Genomic DNA, 23519 nt, shown 5'->3' with positions numbered 1-23519 from the left:
CCCTCCCACTTGCAGAGCACCTGGATATGCCTGAGCCAAGGCCAGACAGGGGAGAAGGGGCAGGGCCAGGGCTCTGAGCCCACAGCAGGGTGGTGAGCAGGTAAGGGGGGGCGTGCAGGGACAGGAACATGGCAGTGGGAGCCAAGAGCTCAGTGCCCTCCTGACTCGGGTCCCCAGCCTGGTTTTCCTACATACTGCCTCCACATGACCCTGAGCAAGTGTCTGAAGTTCATGGAGCCTCTGGTTTCCTGACCTTGGAATGGGAGCAGTGATGCTGCCTGCATCCCGGGTCTGTGCCCTCAGATATCTAGGAGGTGGCCTCTAGCCAGGGCCTGGCACGTCCTCAGTGCCCCACGGACAGCCGCCGCTCCTGGGGAGGAGCTTATTACCTGCAGCCTTAGGGGGGCAGGCCTCTCCAGGGGCACTCTGGGCCCGGGAATGGTCCATAGCACGGTTCAGGAGGACGTCTGTCTGAGCAGCAGGGAGACTGCCTGCTGGAGGTGCCCTGGGCTGTGGCCGGACCAATCTGTAGCCTCCCTGGGGGGCTGGTTATAGGCGGAAGCTGGGTCTGTCCCCAGCTCAGAGAGCTCCAGAAGCGTGTGTGGATGCGGACCGAACTGAGACCACCGCCGGGGTGCCCGTCACCCAGAACGACCCAACAGGTAAGCTGCTGCCGAAAGACGCCAGAAGGCCAGAGAAGCGAAGGCCCTTCCTCCTTGGCGACGAGCCCCCTGGTGAATGTGCCACCTAAGGTCTCTTCCAACCCAACCAAAGGGCGTCTGGACTCAGGAAGCTGCTTCCAGTAGGGGGCAGCCCCGGGGCCCACCTGCGAAGGTCGGCGTCAGGCTGTGGAAGCTGTCTGGCTTCTGCTGCTCTCGGCGCACCTGTCCGCTGTACGCCTGGTACTGGCCCAGGACGGCACTGCCCTTGTGCAGGCCCCGCAGAGCCTGGAAGGCCTGGAGCTTGTGCCGCAGCACAGCCTCTGAGCTGCTGACGTTGTAGGGCAGCTCCATGGCCACGAGGGTGAGGACCTCCGTCAGGTGGTTCTGGAGCACATCGCGGATGACGCCGTACTCCTCGTAGAAGCCAGTGCGGCCTACACGGGAGGGGGTGGGGAAGCAGGGGCTGTGAAGAATCAGCAAGGTGCAAGACCACCCCGAGGCACACGGGGACCCCCTACCCTGCACCCCAGCCCTGTGTACCCACTCTGCAGCCGGTGACCTTAGACCCTGGGCCAGAGAGCTTACAAAAACGACTTAAGCCAGAGCCAACCTCAGCGAGAGAAGGAAGGAGGGTGTCTCTGAGCATTCTAAGTGAAGCTGTCCAACTCCTTGGGCCTTCCCAGGAATCTGCGTGGGGAAGGGTCTGGCGCCAGCAGAGGCCAGAGGGCGTTTATTGGCAGATGTGAGGCCGGACTCCTGTGCCCCGTGTCCCACCCCTGGCATCCGTCTGCAGGTGTGGTACTGCTGGGGGCGGCGGCATCACTGCAAGGGCCTCGGCTCTGGGGTCTGTGTTGCTTAGGAATGTGTGATCCCAGGCATTTCCTGACATCTGGGTCTGCTTCTGCACCCTACCATTAAATGGGGTAAATGGAGAGAGCCGGAGCATCCACACTCACAAGATCCTGATGTCGAGAGGAAGAAACATGCTCACTCTGATAACATGAAAACCAATTTTGAAAACAGGATATAAAACGACCGGTGTATTTAGAACTTCAATAAATGAAAAACGACACTGGATATTAGAAATTCAGTGGGTAGGTTTTATGAATTAAAAACAGGTGGAAAGAGTCATTAGAAGACAGATCTGAAGAGGTCATCCTGATCGCAGGATAAAAGGACAAAAAGAAACCCCCCACACACGGCATGCATCTCCCTCAAAACTAAACAACAAACTGTCTAGAGACTCTGACCTACATAGAAACAATAAAGAGAAGCAAAGGAATGAGCTACCCAAAATCTGGAATAGTTAAGGAGAGAAAAAAGGACAGGATTTGGGGAAGGGCACAATAAGGCTCCTTTTAAAAAGTGGCTTGGTGGGTACACTGGGGTCTGCGCTACCACGTACTTCTTCATGCTATGCACATTTAATAGGAATTCTTTTTTATCTAGTCAATGTTTAATCCAAATAAGCAAGAAGCAGCGGCCCCCGGTTTAGACCTGCCTGGTCCCGCACACTCCCTTACAGGGGCCACCCGGGGTCCTTGGCACCAGCGCTGAGCCACCTGCCCCAGCCCGGCCCATGGTACTCGCTCACCGCCAGCTGGACGGCGAGCAGGACCAGCCATGACTGGCAGAACGTGCCCTGAATGCAGCCCAATAGGCCACGTGTCGTGGGGCAAGAAATTAACCCAGAAGCCCGCTCCTAGGAAGGCACCTTTGTCCTCAGCAATAGGAGCCTGACTCTCGTTCTCAGACAGAACCTGACAATCGAGCGCAACAGTGCCTCCAAAACACCAACCCCCCCACCACCCCCCACTGCCGAAACAATGTCTGAGTACCCCCAGCCGCACAGGGGTACTTACAGTGTGGCCGAGAAGACATCAAGAAAAGCCAGTAATTCCAGGAACAGTGTCTATCGGTCCGTTTACTCCTAACAATCATGATCTGTAAGGAGGTCTTACTTTTATTTCTTTTTTTCAAGATTTATTTATCTATTTATTTGACAGGTGGAGACACAGCAGAAGAGGGAACACAAGCAGGGGAAGTGAGAGAGGGAGAAGTAGACTTTCCACTGAGCAGGGAGCCCAAAGTGGGGCTCCATCCCAGGACCCTGGGACCATGACCTGAGCCGAAGGCAGACACCCAACGACTGACTCACCCAGGTGCCCCAGAAGGTCTTAATTTTAAAACACAAATTTTAATTGTAAAAATACAAGGAAACTGGGATTCAGAGAAGTTAGGTAATTTGCCGAGGGCCACACAGCTGACAAAGGAGTAAAAATGAGACTGCACGCAGAGCCTGCCATTCTTACCACCCAAAGACCCCCCCCCTTCAATGTCCCACTACTCCCACCTAAACCACCACACAAGTGAACATTAAACTCAGGAGGGGAGCGGAATGGCACAAGTACCAGCGGCTGGTGGGAGTAGCAGGAAGAGGCTGGCAGAGCTTTGCTGGAAGGATAGACCTAGGTCAAAGGTCAGGGACCCCCAAATCCTAGTGAAGCCAGTCACAGTAGGAGGAGGACAGGGCAGGGAAGGTGTCCCTCAGGCCTGTCGGATGCCTCAGCTGCAGTCCGGTGGCGCCTCACAGGATGATGGGCCTGCGCGACCAAATCTTCCAGATTTTTAGGAGAATATAAAGGTTTGGATTAAGTTGAATCTCATGATTTTTTTTTAAAGATCCTATTTATTTATTTGAGAGTGAGAGCGCGAGGGAGAGGGAAAGAGAATCTGAAGCAGACTCCACACTGAGCACAGAGCTCAACGGAAGGCTCAACCCCACAACGGTGAGATCATGACCTGAGCCAAACCGTAAGCTGGACACTTAACCGACGGAGCCACCCAGGTGCTTCAGAATCTCGTGATTTTTAAGTGTGCACAAATAACTGATTTTTTTAAATGCTGTATATCTCAAAGCAATACATATGTGTGTGGACTCTGCCCTGGGCCACACCCTAGCTGGGGTACACATCACTAACCAGAGGACAGAGGCCCCAACACACAGTGTGTCCGACAGCGGGAAGCCGGACAGTGGTCTGTGATCCAAAATAGCAGAAATCCAGAACAGACGGAAAGGGACTTGTAAGCGAGGCTGAGAAGTCTCCAGGGCTATTAAAAGCTCTTTACTTCCACCAGTTAAACAGAATTACCATGTGGTCCAGCAATTTCACTCCTGCGTGCGCACCCAAGAGAAATGAAAATGTAGACGCACGCAGACATGGGTACACAAACTATTCACAACGGCCGAGGACTGGAAAGAACTCAAATGTCCATCATCTGCTGACGGGTGGATAAAATGTGGCCTATTCCATAGTCTGTTGGACATTATTCCCACGAACGACAGAAGTCCCGGTGCCCGCTGCCATGCAGACACACCCAGACACCGTGCCGGACGCCGTGCGCTCGGCGAGAGAAGCCAAACCCAGAGGCCACCCGCGGTGTGAGGTCGCCTGGACGGGATGTGGCAGGAACAGGCAGATCCACAGACACAGTGGGTCGGCGGCTGCGCGGGGCTGGGAGGGAATGCGCATGAGGATAAGGGGTGTGGGGCTTCTTCTGAAGACAATACGAACGTTCTAGGGTTGCCTGTGGTGGCTGCACAGCTGAGAGTATATTAAAATCCACTGCACTGTATGTTTTAAATTGTCTGATATGTGGCTTGTATCTCAAATAAGACTTTTTCAAGCAAGTGTTAGAGCAGGAAGGGGAACCCCGACGGAGGTGCCGTGGGCCACCGCCCTCTCCCACCCACCTGCCAGACGACCTTCCTGCGAGGGGCCTGGTGGTGATGCAACCAGCAAGGCAGCACTTGGGGCACATCCAGGACGTAACTAGGGCCACAGAAAATGAAGTGACAGCAAAATGCAAGGCATCAGTCAGGAGATGAATACAGGCTGTGCGGAGGCCCATCCGGGTCGTGACCTGGAGTGTGGTCTCCGGAGGCGGGAGGTACGGGTTCACGTACCCGCTCTGTCGCCTTTCAGCTCTGCGACCCCACATGAGCGGTCCTCACTCCCTCGTAAGTGGGGGACAGTGGCATTCCCCTGAGTCGGGCTGCCCTGGGCAGTAATGAGTTAACCCATGTATGGGGCTGGGAACGGTGCCTGGCACACAGGAGGCGCTGGGAGGTCCCGGCTAGGATCTGTGTTATTACAGGAGCTGCAAGAGAGGGGCTACCGGCCAGGCAACACAGGGGACCGTCACCACCTGGAAATAAAGAAGTCTGAAAATGCAGCTGGTGTTTCCTGAGAGAAATTCAACGACCGTTTACATTCGACATCTACTGAATGTGCAGTGGTGACCGTATCGAGAAGGCCGCAGGCCACGAGGGCTAGAGATATCCTGGATTTCATGAAATCCCAAATGCCCCCGATGGCAAAGGCATCACTGTTTTACAACCGCTAAGGAACAGATGGGCCGCTGGCCACGTCAACCACGGCGCCCCATCAGTGGTACATGCGACTTCAGAGATGGTCAAGTGTAAAAAAAAAAAAAAAGAAGAAGTGTCCTGGAATCAGTGAATTGCATGGTTAAAAGTATAAATGGGATATTTAAAGCTTCGAGAACAGATGAATTTTGGATAGAGGAACACAGCAGGATCCTTAAAAGCCCTGTATCTGTCTACTACTCGTTAGCGTAGCGAACCCCTCGGTAGCCGTCTTCCTGTTTTTATCCTCTCTCCATCCACGGGGAGAGGAGAACGCACGTCACAGGTTTGCCACCCGCTGGGTAAAAGAGAGCTTCCTTTACTCCTTAATTTCAAGCTTGGGGGGGGACACCCGTGTTTAGCACAGCCTCCCATCCCTTCCTGGGTCCTTCTGCCTTTTCGCCTCGCCTCTGCCGGAGAGACAACCACAGGACAGGAAGTCAAGCCAGGGGCCCCCGCTCTCCTGACAACGCCAACTGCTCTGGTTTATTCCCTAGTGAGCACCAATTACTGTGGCTGATTTTTCCTGAAAATGATCTATACTGACTCCTGCTAGCCTTTCCTAGACTGAAAGCTGAGGGTGAAAAACCCACTGATGGACGGACAAGGACAGAAAAAGTCCCGACCACATCGGAAAAGTGGAAGCAAGCCCTCCAACATCCCGGCTTCCCCACGGCTCAAGTCCAGCACCGTCCACGATCACAAGATCGCAACATCGCCAGCATGGGAGACCCGCTTTGCCCCTCCGCTGTGCTGCCGCTCAAACCTTTGTGGGTTAGCATCCCATCGAAGGCAAGAGAAGCAGACTTCTCTTAAAGACGACTTCCAAGGGGCGCCTGGCTGGCCCAGCTGGTAGAGCGCACAACTCCTTATCTCGAGGTTAGGAGTCTGAGCCCCACGTTGGATGTAGAGATTACTTAAAAATGGGAGCTTAGAGGGGCGCCTGGGTGGCTCAGGGGGTTAAAGACTCTGCCTTCGGCTCAGGTCATGATCCCAGGGTCCTGGGATCGAGCCCCACATCGGACTCTCTGCTCAGCGGGGAGCCTGCTTCCTCCTCTCTCTCTGCCTGCCTCTCTACCTACTTGTGATCTCTGTCAAATAAACAAATAAAATCTTAAAAAAAAAATACAAGCTTAGAAAAAGTGAGGGGCCGCTCTGGGCTCCCTGCTCAGCGGGGAATCTGCCTCTCTCTCTCTCCTATCCCCCTTCTTGTAGTCCCTCTCTTGCTGTCAAATAAATAAATAAAAATCTTAAAAAAAAAAAAAAGAAGAAGAAGAAGAAGAAGATTCCCACAAACCCACCAAACTGGCAAGGACAGGAAGGACAGGAGCACCCATGCAGGCAAAGCTATAGGAAAACTAGACACAGACACACTGTTGCAGATGTTCTAGAAATCAGTCTAATAAGATGCAACACGAGCTACAAAGTCATTTCCACCGTGTGGCCCAGTAATTCCACTTCAGAAGCATACTCAAACGGAAAATATTTTTTTTAATGCTCATAAATGTTCTAGAACGACAGTGGTTGAACAACTTTGTGAATATGTCAACTACTGAACTGTACACTTTAAGAGGGTACATTTTCTTTTTCTATTTTTAAGATTTTATTTATTTATTTGACAGATAAAGATTACAAGTAGGCAGAGAGAGAGAGAGGGAAAAACAAGCTCCCCACTGAGCAGAGAGCCCAATGCAGGGCTCGATCCCTGGACCCTGGGATCATGACCTGAGCTGAAGGCAGAGGCTTTAACCCACTGAGCCACCCAGGAGCCCCTAAAAGGGTACATTTTATGAAACGTGAATTAGATCCTAATTTTTTAGAAGTTTGCAACGTCCTAGTTAAAATAACAAAAAGTGAAAACAGCCAAAACACCTCATAATGGGGCGATTCATTTTCTGTGACACAAACAGAACAGAAACACAGAGCTTATACACTGTACAGACTGTCGAAACATGGAAGTTTAAATACACATTCACATACATACATGAGACAGAGAGACGCTGTCAGGTGAAGGACAGACACAATGGAGCATTAAAGACCAGCGAGGGTCTATACATCAGCCAGCACGGGTCACGGTGAGGTCACGGGGAACTGTGAAGAACACTGCCACTCCCTCCCCTTGTCGGCTTGGAAGAACAGCATTCTCCTTTGTCAAGTATTTCTATGTATGTGATTTCATTTCATCCTTAAAACAACCCCAAGAGAGGTAAGGGGGTTACCGTCATCATACAGAGATGTGCTGCGGAACACACGCTTCAGAACCGGGACCAGAACCCCCCCCCCCCATTGCCTCCATGCTGTGGAGATCTGGATCGTCCCAGGAAAACACGGAGTTAAGAACAACAAAACTGAAAGCTCGCTATGATCCCTCCCAGGACCTTCGAGGTAACTAAGAATAAAAAGTGGGGAGGGCCAAGGAGAGAGAGCAGGTCTGCGGGCTGGCCGGGGTTCTCTCCAGTCAGGAGGCCTGGCAGCTCCCTGAGCTCACCCTGAAGACAGCCCTGCAGGAGGACACGCACCAGGCTGGACGGCGGGACAGCGGGCACGCAGCTGGGAGGACCCAGGCCGCCTTGGTCCCTGTGTGAGAGGCACGATGCAGCCCCTCTGACCCTCAGAGGTCAGCATGCACCACGCTCCTTCCCCCCCATGGGAACAGGGACCCTCTCAGGCAGGGACAGCTACACCATCCTCACGAAGTCTCCCTCTTTCTTCCTGCCAAAAAAAAAAAAAAAGCCTTCCACGCAGAGGAGAAAGTAGGGCAGCAAAGAGACGCAGAGACGCTCCGAGCACATCCCGGCAGGAAGGCCAACTGCCAAGGGCCTGGGCAGATCCTGTGGCCACAGGCATAATGGTCAGAAACTGGGGTTCTGAGGGGCCACAGACCTTGGATCACATTCCTGCGCCCCCAGAAGAGAGGGCAGCCCAGCCTGGACGGCTGTTCCTCGGGCCACTCGCAACGCAGCCCTCCTTCCCATGGGGCCCCCCGGTGGCCACAGGGAGGGCCAGCAGGGGTCCTCTCCACGCATCGGCAGCTGAGCGGCCCAGCCAAGGTCACTCCTCCTACCGCCCAGGGTGCTGCAGCTTCAGGCCAGCCCAGCCCCCCAGGGTTTCTGTGGCTCTGAGAGACTGAGAGGAGCAGGGACCTGGGACCGGGAAGGATGCTCTTCCCTTCCTTCCCCCCTTCCTGCTCTCCCCCTCCTGCTGTGCAGTGACAAGGCAGACAGGCGACTCCAGCTCCAGGCTGCGGCAGAGAAGGAGAGAGCTGCTCACACAGCCCCAAGAAGGGGGGGCAGCCAGCCTCACCCGCTCGGATGTTTAGGGGGTGAGAGGAGACATCCAAACGACCTTGCCACTCGGAAGTCCCCTTCCCAGGGCCTGCAGAAGCTTGGAACCGGAGTCCTCCTGTTCCCAGGCCTGGCGTGTCCTCAACAGCCGGGCCACCCTGGAGCCTCCCTGCCCAGGAGTCAGCAAGGGCTGCGCAGGCCCCGGGCAGGGGTGGGGAATCCGGAGAAGGGAGACGGCCACTGCGCTCTGCCCTTCTGCAGCTTCACATCAGAATACTGGGCTCTAAAGCCCGCCTCCGAAACTTCCAGACCACGCTCAGTGTCACTGCAGCAGCTGGCCTACTAAGCACACTGAACCGCAGCAAGGCATGGTGACCTCCAGCAGGAGCGCAGTCCTTCCTCCTGCCCTTCCCAGCCCCAACCCCAGCAGAAGGCCCAGCCCAGGCCCGGATGTGCTGGTCACGGGGCTCCCTGGGCATGGGAGGTGGGTGCAGGGCCCACATCTCCTGCCCTCTCCCTCCGGCCTCAACTAAAGTCTGTCTATAAGGGGCCCCCGAGGGACGGGCTCCAAAGCAGGACCCAGAGGGGACAGCGAGGATTAGTGTTTAAGGCCCCAGAGCGGCACCGGGCCACTTTCCCAGCATGCAGAGAACGCTTGTCCTTCTGGGTCCCCAGTGCTCAGGAATCAGCCTCACTTGCTATGGGGACGAGCACAGTAGTGGGAAGTCAGCCCCCATGAACCTGGTCTGGGCCCAAGTATGCGACCCGCAGGCAAACAGCCCGACCAAGGAGAGCCAACCCCCAGGACAGCTGCAGTCCCACGGGCCATCTTCGACAAGCACAAGCAGCTGGCCACCCCCTTACTGGTCCTAAGCCCCTCCGGGGCTAGTGGGTCCCCTGCTGCCTGCTTGCTCTGGGTCTCTCTGTGCCTCTGGGCTGAAGGCACAGGGCCCACCAAGTGAAAAAGCCTTGTGCTCTGGGGCATGGCAGCAGGGAGACCTTCCCCTCAGACCCCACACCCTGCAGGCAGTTGGGCCTCTGCCTGGGTCCCACACGGCAGTCTGGAAGGCAGAGCCACTGTCCCCTCCCTCCTGGAGCACCGCTGTGCGCTGCTCTCCAAACCGGAGATTCTCCCTGCCTCGGGCCAGGCCTTGGCAAACAGACCTGCCCAGGCCTCTGCCTGCCTTTCGGTCTTACTTTCTCCTTTCCTTTTTCCAAAATCCCAAAGTACCTTTGCTAGGATGAGCCGGCGTGCAGTTTGCCTGGCCCCTGGCTCTGCAGGGTTCCCGCAAAAAAAAAAAAGAAAACAAAACCCAAACCTACAAATGATGTGAGAAACCAAAAGGAAAAGAAAGGGGCAAGAGGGTTGGAAGGAATAAGGGGCAACAGCACAACTGGTAACCCGGACACCACAGCCCCTCCCCAGCCCAGCGTGGGCCCAGGAAGGACTTGCCAGAAACGGGGGCGGGGACCCAGTGTCCCAGCCCTGCTGGTGGCTGAGACAAGTCCAGGCAGGAACTGGTGCTGGCCTACAGAAGGGGTGACAGCGGCACCTTCCCAGCCTGCCCCAGGCTCTCAGCCCCGGGTCTGAAGCTCCTCCCTCTGCAGATAAAGCAAGAATGATGCCCTGCACTCGCCCCCACAAGGACAGGCACAAGGAAGCTCAGCCTGAGCCCTGCCTAGGACAGGAGGGAAAGCTGAGAGGGTCGAGGCAGGTTCCTGAGACTCACAAAGGCTCAGCGCAGTGGAGAAAGGGCCTCTGTTCCGGTATGGGCTCCCAACCGGAGAAACCAAGCTCCTCTCAAAGACAGCGATGCCCTCAGAGCCGTGGCTCCCAGGCCCCAGGCCCCCAGTCCTCCCACTGCCTGCCTGTGGGGTTCATTTTGGAGTCTCTCCCAAGAGACCCTCCCCCCAGTGAACCTGCGCGGTGGCGGGGGCAGAGCCAGGCCTCATACCCTCCGCACGGCCACCTTCCTCACACAGAGCCTCTAGCACTGGACACACTAGAAGGGAGGGAAGCTGGAGAGAGGAACCAAGGGAAGGAGAAAGAAGAGGGAAAGGCTAACAGAAGGACACAGACCTCCCGGATCCCCCAACCTGGGCCTGGGTGGGTCAGCAGCCTCGGATCCTCCAGCTCGGGCTGCAGAGAGCAGACTATGGGACAAACGGGAGGCAGCGGTGCCCAACCTGAGGGCCAGAGCCGGACCGCGCCCCGAGGGCCTGGTCCACCACCTCCTGCCCCGTGACCTCGGGCACGTCCTCAAACCGCACCTGTAGGTGGAGGCTAATGAGAACCCACCTCATTCGGCCCCTGGGGGGACTGACACAAGAATAATTAGCTTCTACAGTCTTGGGTAAGAACAGATGCTTTGAACGAAACAACACGCTCCCAGCAGGTGAAGAACTCCCCGAAGGCCAGAGCTCCGGGCCGCCTCGGGAGCCACAGCCGTGTCCGCACTGCCTCACCGAGCAGGGAAGCGACATGTGCCGGGGTCACCTGGCAGAGAGAGGCCCCAGGCCCCAGGCCAGTGCCGCTCATTCCCTTGGTGTTTGCTCGGCCGTCTGACGAGTGTGCCAGGGGCCAGAAAGGAGGGGCCTGGCGCCCAGGGTCTGCAAAGACGCGCACGGGCCGGAGAAGACCCAGAAAAGCCTGGAGGGCAGAGAAGGGAGGCACGTGGCCATCGGAGAGCCTGATGGGAGCCGACCTCGTGGAGAAGGCCCCTGAGCAAAGCTCCCGAAGAGAGCGGCAGCCGAGCCGGAACCGGCAAACAGGAGGGGGGAGGAAAGGAGCAGGTGAGGAGCAGCATCGAGACAGCCGGCGCCCCCTGCACGACCTCAAAGTCTGAGGGGCCCTCATGCCGCCCAGAGGGTCTGTACCATGTCCACGTGAAACTCAGGTATGTGCTCCCGGAGGGCAGCGAGGACCACGAGGGCTTCACCTGCAGGCACCCCAGGGCTTAATTAGCCCAGTCCAGAGCTGAGACCACACGCCAGGCAAAACCTCCCTCCCAGAAGCACCGGCCATGGGAGCCTTCAGCCCACCACCTCATCAGGCACAGGGCCGGCGGAGGCCACAGAGCGGGCGACCCTCACGCACCTTCTGCGTCCACCGTCTCCTTCATGATGATCTCCACCCGCTCCACGTGGTGCCGGTTCCAGAGGCCGTCCAAGGCCTTGCGGTTCTGGTCTCGGAAAGGCAGGATCTGAGCCACGGCCTGCCAGGGAAGGAGACCGGTTATGCCGCCGGTTTTCAAGATGAAGAACGAATCCTGACTCCAAGGAAGGGCCCCAACTCCTCTACCCCCTGCTCCCAGACGCTCTCAGGAGACCCCGTCCCTGGGCCTCAGGACGTCCTCGCTCTGTGCAGACTCCAAGAACTGTTAAGTGACCTCCACAGGGTCAGCAGCATTTTATTTTGCAAGGAAAAGCAGATTTAAGATTACTTACCTTCTATCACCGTCAACTTCTCATAAAAGAAAGCTACTTTAACGCCAAAAAAGGAGCAAGAAAAGCTTCGGACTGGATGCATTCAGGAAGTGCGCTTTTCTCGTTTTCCCAGAAGCAAGGGGAAAAGCTCTCCAGGTCAGACCCTGGTCTGAGGCGCGCTCTTCAGGAATGCTGCAGCTGCAGACAGGGCTGGCTAGCTGGCGACGCCTCTGTCCTGGAGGACTGGGAGGTGTCCCCCCCACATGGCCGCAGGCCCACCAGCCTGGTCAGTACTGAGGAAGACTGTGCTGTGCGCTCTCTGCTGCGGTTTCTAGAAAGAGACGCACCATTGGCACCTGGAGGGCAGGGCAGGCTCGGAGCGAGGTGACCACGCGGCCCCCCTCACCCGGGAGCTCAGCCCCAGGCTCCGCCATGGAACCATAGGGTCCCTGCTCACTGGAAGATCTCATCGCCAGCCTTCTGGCTCAAAACAGAACTCAGGAGGACAGAGACACTAAGAAAAGGTAGATGGGTATGGAATAAGTTCATTCTAATTCCCACCCCACGACCCACAGGAAGCCAGGCAGACACCTGTGCAGAGGCCACAGGGCAACGAGAAAAAAAGCGCTGGCCACGTGGACGAGGGCCACGCGAATGAGGGCCACGCATCCTGGCCTGGCTGCTCGGCTCTTCCTTCAGCCTCCCGCCACCTGCCCACCTGCGGGACAGCCACGGGAGCTCTGATTTCACAAGGGCTCTGGGCTTCATCCCACAAGCAGCAGCGTGGCTGTGTCAGTGGGGTCTCCCATGCCCAGCTCACGCCATCCCTGGCACGCTTCCCGCTGAAGCTCACCTGCTTGCCCAGGTAATGGTCCACCCGGTACATCTCCTCCTCTTGGAAAAAGCTCCTAAGTTCCGTGGCCAGCTGCTGGGCTGAAAGGCGGTCGTGGCCAAAGGGCTTCTCCAGGACAACCCGCAGCCAGGCGCCAGGGCCTGGGCGGCAGCTGCTGTTGATGCTGCGGGCAATGTCTGCATAGGCGAAGGGGGGCACCGAGAAGTAGAAAATCCTGCCAGCCTCCTGGAGGCCTTCGTGTTGGAGCTGTGCCTCGATGTCCTTGCTCAGGGCCATATAGTCCTCACTCGTCCTCAGGCGGCGGTACTGGCTCAGCTGCTGGAACCGGCCCCTGAGTTCAGCACAGCGCTCAGGCGCCACGTCCTCAGGACAGGAGAGGGACTCCAGGACCTTGGCAACGAACTCCTGGCCCTGCTTGGTGGATGTCAGAGCAGCCCCGTGGAAGCTGAAACTGTAGCCCTTCCCCACCTCATCCAGGTACAGCTGGAACAGTCCCTGCCATAAGTATTTCTTGGCCAGGTCTCCAGTCGCTCCCAGCAGGATTATGGAGACATGGCCCTGGAGATCCTGGGCCTGCAGGCCGGCCAGAAGGACCATGCACACTGCCACTGCGAGCATCTTCCAACAGCCAGGCTGCCTGGGCAGAGTTAAGACACACAAGGAACAAGGAAGGATCAGACATGGGTCAGGTGGCTGGGATCTGGAGGTAAACACATTTCTAGGCCATCGAACATTTCCTGCCTGGCAAAAAACCACCACGTGTTTTCTCAGAAAATGTTATAATCCCACAGCCTGCCCCTCCCTCTGCAGCAGGCTGGCTTCTGTGCCAGGAAGCTGGTGGGTCGGGAGCCTACCTGTGTAAACAGGGACTATGCCTGCGAAGGTGGTAGGCTCCTTGTTAGAGACGGGCCACGGTGAGCGGGAAGCACCAGAGAGGCCCTCAGGGTAGCCATGGGATTGGAGCTGTCCACTCTCCGACCACAGGCAGGCTCGTCTGTGAGCACAGGGCGCCAGGACCACTGGGGCACGTGGGGAATAGGGAGCAGGCCTTCAGGCGAGACGGGCCAGAACTACGAGAAGCTACGATCACCCCCTCTCCCTCCTCCCTTTGTTCTCCCCACGTTCTCTGGGCTCCGCGCACAAAATGATCATCAGCCACTGCTACAGTGCAGTGATAAAAAACAAAGACACTGGGGGCACCTGGTTGGCTCAGTCGGATAAACTCAGGTCTTGATCTCAGGGTCGTGAGCTCAGGCCCAACACGGGGCTCCACACTGGGCATGAATTTAATTAAAATAAAACACTAAACCAAAAACACAATCTCTGGAACCAGCTGAGGTTGAATCCCAGCTCAACTCCTTACTGTTGGACCTTGAACAAGTACTTAACCTCTCCGTGCCTCAGCTTCCTCATCTGCAGTGGGGTAACAGTGACCTACGCCACACGGTTATTACAAGGATAAATGAGCTGATATTTACAAATGCTCAGGACACGGCCTAGGGCCCAGGAAGCACTCGAGAAGCAGCGGCCGTCACGGTGGTCGGCCAGTGACAGCAGCAGCACTCAGCTCCGTCCTTGTGCACAGAAGAGCTTGCTGCATCCGGAGGAAAGCCCTGGAAAAGGACCAGCGGCATGGATTCCGTGACAGTTTCCCTTCCGCGGACGGCAAAGCCAAGGCCTGGGTGGTGAAGGGGCCCGGGCGAGGAAGGGGCAGCGGGACAGGCACCGGGCTCTCTGTCCCCTGAGCTGCCACCCAGCAAATGCCTGCTGTAACCTCCCTGAGGGGGCCTCCCCTGGGCTGGTTTCCAGCCTCGCTTACAGCAGCTGACACACAGGAAAGGCCAGAGGCCTCGGACTTGCCACAAAGTCACCAGTGAATTTGCTTTCCATTGCTTTCTGCTCTGACCAAGGCTGTGGGGCTTAATGTGCCCCATTCCTACTCCTCAGCTCCCCTGTTCGTTTCCCAGCAAGGCCAATGCTTTGGCGGAAAGGGAGAAGTGGTGTCGGGGAAAGTCATGGTGGCCAGCGACTCGGCTCTCCAAAATCACGGGGCACTGGGGCCCAGCGGGGGGCACCGGAGCGGCGCTGGAGGACTCAAGATCCCAGACAGCAGGCATTCCCAGATGAAGGACTAGCCCAACCCTCGACCTGGAGGCTCTAATCTGTTGTTCAGGTAGGGAAACTGAGGTTTAAAGAAACACCTGGCCAGCCTGCCTTCCTGCACGCCTATGCTGTCCTCCATCTCGAGGGACTGGAGATGCCCTCTGACAGCAGCACCCCACAGCCCACCTTCCCGTCTCCTCATCTCTGGGTCAGTGGCCGAACCAAGGGGAGGGGGCCACAGCAGTGTCCGCACACCGGACATGTCCACCACCGGGGCTCTAAGCAGAGGCTCCTGGGGCCAGCTGAGCGGCCTCCCGGGCCTCACCTTCCACTCTTCCCCCCACCCCCGCATGCTCACTCCCAAATCAGATGGGCCGCGAGACCATTCTACTCTCTTCTCCCGCTTCCCAATTCCTGTCCTTGGCCCTTCATGCGTTTCTTTCTGAACTGGCAATCGCCCCGTCCAGAGGGAAGAAAAAGCTGCAAGGTCAGTGCGGGAAAGAGGCGGCGAGAAATCCGAAGCCCGGAGAAGAGCCTGGGGAAGGAGGAGCCTCCAGCTGGCAGGCGGCGGCTCAGGGCTCCTGATCCGGCACCGGCAGCCAGGACCCTGGACATGCCAGGGACAAGAGGCGGAGCTCGGGAACCTCAGAGAGCCCGGACAGGCAGGTGAGGGAGCCCCAGGGGCCAGGACCTCTACCCCCCACCCCAGAAGACTGCTGAACTGGCATGTCCCAAAGCTGGAGCCCCCAGTCACTGTGCCCAGCAGTTTCTGCAGTCCAGTGCAGGAATGTGGCATTTCGGGCCGAGGATCAGGCTCAAGACCACCTCCTCTGAGCTGTGGGATCTACTTAAGTCACCTGCTCAGTCTGGGCCCTCATGCCCTAACTACAGAACAGAGCCAATACCACCAAACTAAATGGGGGGTTGGAAGGATGAGCTGAGGTGACACAGGTGACAAACCCCTATGTTGACTACCTGAGCTAAATGGAAGGCCCCTCGTGGCTCCTAAGGGACACAGTGCCACTAGTGTCAGAAGAACCCACGCACGGCCCCCGTCTCAGGGGCTGCAGAAGGCAGCGTGGAGGGACAGACCCGTCCCACTGCCCAGCCCCATCCCGATGCCTGGCCCTGAGAAGGGGCGGCCAGCGACGGGTACAGCTGTCCCCCCTGCTGCCCCCACAGGGACATAAACAGGCTCAGAGGAGCCGCCCACCCAAGTCAAGATCAGGGTCCCAGCCTGGGAGCAGGGGAGAGGCCACAGGGTAGGCAGATGGCTCCGACCCCCAGCGCTGCTCTCGCCTCTGCTGTGCCGCAAGGTTCTCGAAGGTCCCTCTGCGGCCCTGCCTCCCGCCTCCTACTCCGGGAGAACAGGCCTGGGGACGCCTCCTAACGTTACACACTCGAAGTGAGCCCCAAAGCATGGATGTGGCGTTCCAACAGCTGAGACTGCCCGGAGCGGTTTCTATTTTTAATTAACAAGTCAGTAAGAAAACCGCTGCTGGAAGAGCTCCCGCCCGGAAGGACCGCGGGTCCGGCCCGGCCGCCGCTCCTCGTCTACGACAGGAAGACACTTGGCTGGAGGACCGCCACCTGGCTGCCCCCGGATCCCGAGCTCTCCACGGAAAGGAGACAAGCCCCTTCCTATCAGGGAGACGCCGGCTCCGCCTGTCCACGCCTGTCCACGGGGCGGTCAGGGGTTGAGACCTCAGCCCCGCGGCAGGGCCAGGGAAAGAGCACTCGGCGGGGAGCAAGGAGTGGCTAACTTGGGTCATTCAGAAGTTCAGACAAACCTCTCTGAAGCTTTACCTTCAGGGAGGATGCAGTTTCATTTATAACAATTGCTATTCAAGGTCCTTGCCGGAAACACTGCACCAGGAAGCTCAGGCACGCGGCTGTGGGGCCGGAGGAAGACCTTCTTCGGACAGGCTCCTCTTAGCAGCAGGCCTGACGGGGCTTGCAGCCACAGTCTGGGGCACATTCCAGGCAACCCCCCACCCCACCCCAGCCCAGCCGGAGGGGCTCCCATCAGGCAGACTCACCTTTTAAAGTACAGCTCGGCCAACATTCCCAGAGCTGTGAGCGCTGACCTGGCCAGCCAGAAGGTTTGGATTAGAACCAGGGTTCCCGCCTTTGTTTCTGGGGAGCACCCCCACAGCCGTGCCTGCCCCGTCCGAGCAGGGACACAGCGTGTGCTGGCGCTCCCAGGGCAGGGTGGTTTCCGGCGAACCACGGGAGGAAACGGCTCTGGTCCTCTAGTCCCAGCCGACAAGGGGCGGGAGAAAGGGGCGAGGAGGTAAAGGTCGGAGGCTGCCACAGCCCCGTCTTCTTTCCCAATGCCGCATGGATGGATACCTTTAACCTCTACCTTCTGTCTGCCAAGCAGGAAGGAGGGACGTTTTCTCCCAATCACAGCCTGGGAGTTTGGAATTTTTTGAAAGAATGCGTGGGAGTAAAACCAGACTTCAAACTGGAGATCATTTCTAACCAAAGAGGGTGAGGGAACCCATGCCTAGTCCCCTCTAGGGTCACTGACTCCAGGGTTTTTCCTGTGTCCGCCTTGTTCGGGCCCATCGGCACCAAACACAGTCACGTTTGGTGCGAGTCAAGCCCTTCAGCTGCTGTGAGACCTGTAACCATTCCCTACTTGTCCCCCTTGGGGCGAGACTGGGGACAAGAGTTATAAGACCAGGCTCTGGGACCCTTTTCCCTCCCTGATCTCAGAGAAGCCTTCACCTATCACCTCTTTCGTTTTCGTTGTCTTGGGTTCCCGTGACCACAGGGGTGTGTTCAAGCCACCCTGCACCAGGACACAAGATTCAGATGCTGCATTTTCAGGAATTTTTCAAGCCAGGTGTTAAATACAGCCATTATTAAAAACCAAATCACGCAAACTTATAAGCAAATAAACTGTATTAAAAACAAAAGTAATAAATACTTATTACTGCTCATCGTTTCCTAATGATTTGACTGCTTTTTCCTCTCCACCTGTGCTCCTGACATCATTGGCAGCTATGGTATCTGTAAGGTGAAGATACTCCATACTGAGAGGCTTGCCGTGGCCAGCGCAAGAATATTGCACCACAGATATTGGCAAATGCTGTAAATCGGGCTCCTTCCCCGTCACCAAGCCCCGCCCCCGCTGAGTCGTTACACATTTACCAGCACACAACACCAGGCCTTCATCTCCATTCTGGGCTTTCTCCCCCCCAACTCCAGGCTCACACCATCAGCCGGTACTCCGACACCAACAGCTGCGTGCCTACAAGACTGAACTCTGTTCAAAACTGAGCAGACTTCTCCCCCAGCCTGCTCCAAATGCAAATTTCCCCAGCCTCGGTGAATGACAACTCTATCCTTCCAGGTGCTGAGAGTAGAAACTTGGCGGGGGGTCGTGGGATCTGTTAGCACATCCTATAATTTCTGTCACCCAAATTTACCCAGAATACAACTACTCACCACCTTCCGCCACTGCACTCTGCTCCCAGCCACCATCACCTCTGTTTGGATTACTGTAGAACCATCTAACTGGCCTTCTGTTTCTGTCCACATGACACTCAATGGCCTCTTCAGTGCCTTCCACCTATTACCTCCTCGCTCTCCTCTGCCCCTTGCCCCTCTCTAGGCTCCAGCTTCCCATCCTCCTGCCTCAGGGCCTTTGTACTTGCTGTTCACTCTCCCTGACCTACTTTTCCCTGCTGATGTCCACACGCTTCACTCCCTCACTGACTTGAATTCTTCGTTGAAATGTCACCTTCTCCGTGAGGCTTTCTCAGCCGACTCCGGAAAACTGCAAACCTCCCAGCCCCCTCTTGCTCCCTGCTTTCTCTCCGCAGTACATATCGGTCTCTAATATACTGACTGTGGAAAGTGTATTTGTTTGGTTTATTCTCCGCTGCCCCTTCCCTCAAGAATGTAAGTGCCAACAAGGGCAGGGGGTTTTGTGTTTATCTTCAGTATCCAAAACGGGGCCCGGCACACACAGAGGTTACACTCTAAGGATGTGCTGAATGAACCAATAAAATCCCATCAGTAGAAGGTTCCTGTCACCCGTGTAGGAGCCATTTGCATCTAAACGATGGCACGAAGGAAAACGTGTCTACAGCTGACTTCAAGCACTGTGACCCGGCATCCAGGCACAGCAGCTTCCTAACTCTACCAACACTATTACTAGTAAGAGAAACATTTACAGAGTATGTCCCATACGCCGGATACGAGAGCTTCACATCCATCACTGGAGTTAAATTCTTGCCACAACCTATGAGGTAGGTATCATTATTATGCCCATTTTTAGAACGGAGTACAGAGGAAACCGAAGTGCACGGAGGGGAAAGGAACTGTTGGCAGGGCAGGCAGCTCAGAGGTGATGGGATGTGAACACAGGCCGTCTGGCCTCAGCACAGACCTCCCGCCTAGCAGGAAAACGCGGGACCACAACCCCCAGTGGTGAAATTTAAAACACTGTATTGGCGTCGACACCCGATTCTGCTCCAACAGGGGTGTACAGAGTCTATTTGTCTCGCGTGTTGCAACCACAGAGTAGGAAAACAAGCGGATAAGCAGCAGAAACTGGCAGTCCCTGTAAAGCATGTGCCACAATGCTTGGCATGCGGTAAGCTCCCCAGAAACATTAGCTTCTGTTATGATTAAACCCACAGCAGCATGGGTAAAGGTACTTTTCTTGCTAGCTTCTTGGAACGGCTACAAGATGAAGTGAGTAGCCCACAACACACAAAAAAAATGCCAAGGAACAGCTCATCAACAGCTTCATGACCTCCCAGTCATACTGACAAAAAAATCAAAGACATACTATGTTAAAAAGGTTCAAAATCCCCACTCCAGCCCTCGAAGGATTTATAATCTGGCCTTAAGAATAGGGGTGTAAACCCCTTCACTCTGTAGCCACAGGCCTTTCACCTAACGACCCCAGGACCTCTTCTCCAGCTGTGAAATGGGGATCCATCCACCGCATTTCCACATTGGGCCAAAAAAGCTCAGATCATGGCTGTGAAAAATACTTTAGGGGGCAATGGTGTTAAGAGCTCTCCCAGACAGAGAGCCACCTGGCTCCCAACTCAGGGAAAACAAAAAGCAAAAAACAGACTTCCTGCTCTGCCCATGGATCAGGGTCTGGCAGAATCCACAAGGAAATCTGGAATCCGACCTGACATCTTACCTTGTTCAAATTCCACCAAAAAAGTGAGAAGTGGCTAAGCCACTGATGACCACAGGTGCCTCCTGGCTTCCCTTTTAGATGACCTAAGACCATTTGACTGTAAAAGTAACTTAGTGAACTCCAGTCTTTGGATAAAAATAACTTGAAGGTTTGCCTAGAGTGGTTATTGGTTGGGCGGTCATGTACCTCAAAGAAAAGTTACACAAAGTACTCTCGGAAAAATGAGCTCTGTTCGTGCCAAACAGGGAGCATTTTCATCTCAGGTGCTCCCAAAACTTCCCAAAAGATTAGCCTCATAAGCTCAAAAAGTCTGCCCACCATCCATCACCGCAAAGAATGTACCAAATAATTTAAAATATGCCCACTCTACACCCGTCTCCCCCAGTCCGCTCCCTTTCATGAGCCTCGGGCCCTGTTGGGAGGACAGGGGGTTGGGTGGGCAAAGAATTTAGGTTTATGATCTTTCCAGAAGTTCTCACTTCCGACTACATTCAAGTTTAAGCGAGCTGGTTTTCAGAGATGCAGATCGGTTCACTTCTGGGCAACTATTCACTGGATGGGGTCTTGCCGAAGCTGACTGAAACCTGAGGACTAATGCCCAAGATTAAGCGGATCCCAGGGGGAAAAGCACCGGAGTTCCTCCTCTGGTCGAGCTGCTTTCCAGAAAGCCTAGGGACCTGGCTGCCCCCTGCAGCCAAGGGGTCTGCACCGGGGGAAGTGAAGGATTTATTTTGAGGGCGCGGGGTTGGGAAGGAACTCGGGCAGACGCGAGACGCTTCCCAGCCAGAAGCCCAGGAGCTCCCGCCGCGCGCGCCCAGCCTCCCGGGCCACGGGGCCCACCGACCTCGGGCTCGGCCCCGCGCGAGCGCGCAGCCGCCGGCCGCCACCGGCGACGCCCGCGGCCGAAGGAGCCAGAGACCAAGCGGGGGAGGCAGCTTACTTCATCTCGCCCGTCACTGCCGGCCGCTTCTCCGGGAAACGTGGGCGGCGGCGGCGCTGGGCGCGGGGCTCGGCGGGCCGGGCTCGGGCCAGGCCGGGGCCCCGCGCATCCTCTTCCGCAAGCGCCGCCCGCCCCGACAGGTGCGCGTCACGCGGCCCCGCGTCGGACGCGCGCTCGGGTTTCGCCGAGAGGAGCCGGGGAGGAGGGGCGACGGGCGCGGGGGGCGCGGGACCGAGTCCGCCCGGCCGCCCCTTCCCTGCCGCACCCGAGACGCGTCGGGCCGGGCAGCGCGTGGGGCCCGGTGGGCCTGGGCCCCAGACCCCGGTGGCCTCGCGCGCGCGCGCGCAGTGGGGCGGCTCAGGAGCGCGCGCGCAGTCGGGTCCCGGGAGAGGGGCGAGGGGCGGAGGCGCAGGCGAAGCCACGCCCCCCACCTCTGGGTCGCCGGAGCGGGGGTGGGGGAGGCGGGGCCTCCCGAAGGATTTTTCGGTGAGCGTGGATAGGCCGGGACTTCAGAGCCACGTGGGCGGGCAAGCGGGCCTCCTGCGCTCCGGCCTCCTGCCCTGCCCCCCGCGCGCTGGGTTCCGCTGTGCGTCCGAGATACCCCAACCGCCGGGGGCGTGGTGGTGTCGTGGAGGGCGCCGGGAGGTCGGGTGGCTGGGTCCTCCCTGGGACCTGGCGTGAGCGGTGGACCCGGTTCCCCGACCTCCTCTGGCCTTGCCTTTCTCCATCCGCAGAGTAGCTGCGCTCGTCCCACCTCTGACTCACCGAAGTGGTGATTCAGGGGTCGCAGAGCACGCTAGGGCCATCTCTGCTTACACCCATGTGACCTGAAGACCCAAACCTGTACAGTGGGGGCAGTGGGACGGTGTGCCTCAGCGGGGACCCGGCCTGTGACAAGTACTCAGTAAATGGGCGCTTGCACCTGGGTGGCCTTATTTGCAAGAGAGTAAAAGGGACTCGGCCTTCTCTGCAGGGTGGTGGCGGGGTGTGTACGTGAGATGACATGGTCAGCGGCGTCTTTCAGCACACAGTGGACAGTGCGCCAGTGCTCTACCCCTGTCCTCACCACGCAGCCACCTCGTGCCTGCTTTTCTCCCAACCCCATCGAGCTATCAGCGCCCCTCGTGGCGCCCCGCCATGAGCGAGGCAGCTCCTCCTTCCCGAGTGAAGATCCTGAGTGACCTCGGGTTAATGAAGGCAGGGCCACCCAGGACCGCTTCCTGGATGTAGACCACCCACCCCCCAGCCCCTCATCCCTACTCCTGGAGCATCTTCTTTCTGTCCCTCCTCCAGACCCACCTTCTTCCCAACACAGGGACAGGAGAATGCAGGGTCACTTCTGCTGAAGGGTGCAGACCACCCAGGAGGGGGATTCTGACCGGAGAGGAAAAGCCTGTAGCAGCTTTTTAGTTCAGGAAGGTTCCTTTAGAGATAGAGCATCGAGAACTAGCTGAGGGAACTTGGCAGTGGCCAGCAAAGCTGAGCGGGGCCAACAGGCATGATTACCACACAGGATATTGGGCAAGAGGGTTCCAGGAAGGCCGCGAGGCTGAAGGGGGTAGGGCCCCACTGCAATCAAGGCCAGGGGGCCATCTGGGGGCCTGCAGGGAGCTTCCAGGCTCCAGGAAGAATTAAGGCCATCCTGGGTGGGACCCGGGTGGAGGGTCAAGGAGCCTGGTACCCACTGGGCTAGAAGGAGGCAAGAGGGTCTGGGGCAGGGCGGGCCAAACAAGTCTGGATAATGCTGGGACTCGTGGCCAAGAGCCCTTCCCATGTTCTGTAACCCTGCATGCGCCATACCTCACACAGCGGTGTAAACTGAGGCCAAGGGAGGTACAGATGGGAGAAGGCAGGTGCCCCAAACTGAGTTGAGCCCAGGGGATGTTTCCCAGGTCCCTAATACGACCATCACAAGGGTGATTTGTGGGTACCTTGAGGGCATTTTTTTTTAAAAATCCCATGGGGGCAACTGGGTGGCTCAGTCGGTTAAGCATCAGCCTTCAGCTCAGGTCATAATCTTCCCAGGGTCCTGGGATCAAGCCCTACATTGGGCTTCCTGCTCAGTGGGGAGCCTGCTTCTCCCTCTCCCACTCTCCCTACTTGTGCTCACTCTCTCTCTCTCTCTGTGTCAAATAAATAAATAAAATCTTAAAGAAAATATCCCATAGCCAAGTCAAATTCTTTTTTTTAATTAATTTTTTTTTTTTTTTTTAAAGATTTTATTTATTTATTTGACAGAGAGAAATCACAAGTAGTCGGAGAGGCAGGCAGAGAGAGAGAGACGGAAGCAGGCTCCCTGCTGAGCAGAGAGCCCGATGCGGGACTCGATCCCAGGACCCTGAGATCATGACCTGAGCCGAAGGCAGCGGCTTAACCCACTGAGCCACCCAGGCGCCCCTTAATTAATTTTTTTAAAGACTTCATTTATTTATTTGACAGGGTGAGAGAGATAGCGAGAGAGGGAACACACAAGCAAGGGGAGTGGGAAAGGGAGGAAGCAGGCTCCACTGAAACGGGAGCCCGATGCGGGGCTCAACCCCAGGACCCCGAGGTCATGACCTGAACCAAAGGCAGACATTTAACTGACTGAGCCACCCAGACACCCCTCAAGTCCTTTTTTTTTTTTTTTAAAGATTTATTTATTTATTT

General features: G+C 56.8%; 1 protein-coding gene across 4 annotated transcripts in view; it reads right to left on the bottom strand.

Moving 5' to 3' along the window:
* Positions 1-22310, bottom strand: part of H6PD (hexose-6-phosphate dehydrogenase/glucose 1-dehydrogenase) — a 29066-nt gene extending 6756 nt beyond the window's left edge. The window contains exons 1-4 of one of the 4 annotated variants that reach the window (XM_059135298.1): positions 22170-22310; positions 12655-13291; positions 11473-11590; positions 827-1096 (exon numbers count right to left, since the gene is read on the bottom strand). In XM_059135298.1, coding sequence (XP_058991281.1) covers positions 827-1096; positions 11473-11590; positions 12655-13272 — 1006 coding nt within the window. In that variant the 5' untranslated portion in view covers positions 13273-13291; positions 22170-22310. Of the gene's footprint in view, positions 1-826; positions 1097-11472; positions 11591-12654; positions 13292-13508; positions 13674-16796; positions 17660-20870; positions 21270-22169 lie in introns of those variants that run through there. The other 3 variants (XM_059135297.1, XM_059135296.1, XM_059135299.1) reach the window with 3 other exon arrangements.
* Positions 22311-23519: the final 1209 nt, after the last annotated feature.

Source organism: Mustela lutreola, chromosome 10 (genome assembly GCF_030435805.1).
Source record: "Mustela lutreola isolate mMusLut2 chromosome 10, mMusLut2.pri, whole genome shotgun sequence".
NCBI lineage: Eukaryota > Metazoa > Chordata > Mammalia > Carnivora > Mustelidae > Mustela > Mustela lutreola.
The sequence above is the reverse complement of the archived record's forward strand: the minus strand, read 5'-3'. Positions and strand labels throughout refer to the sequence as shown.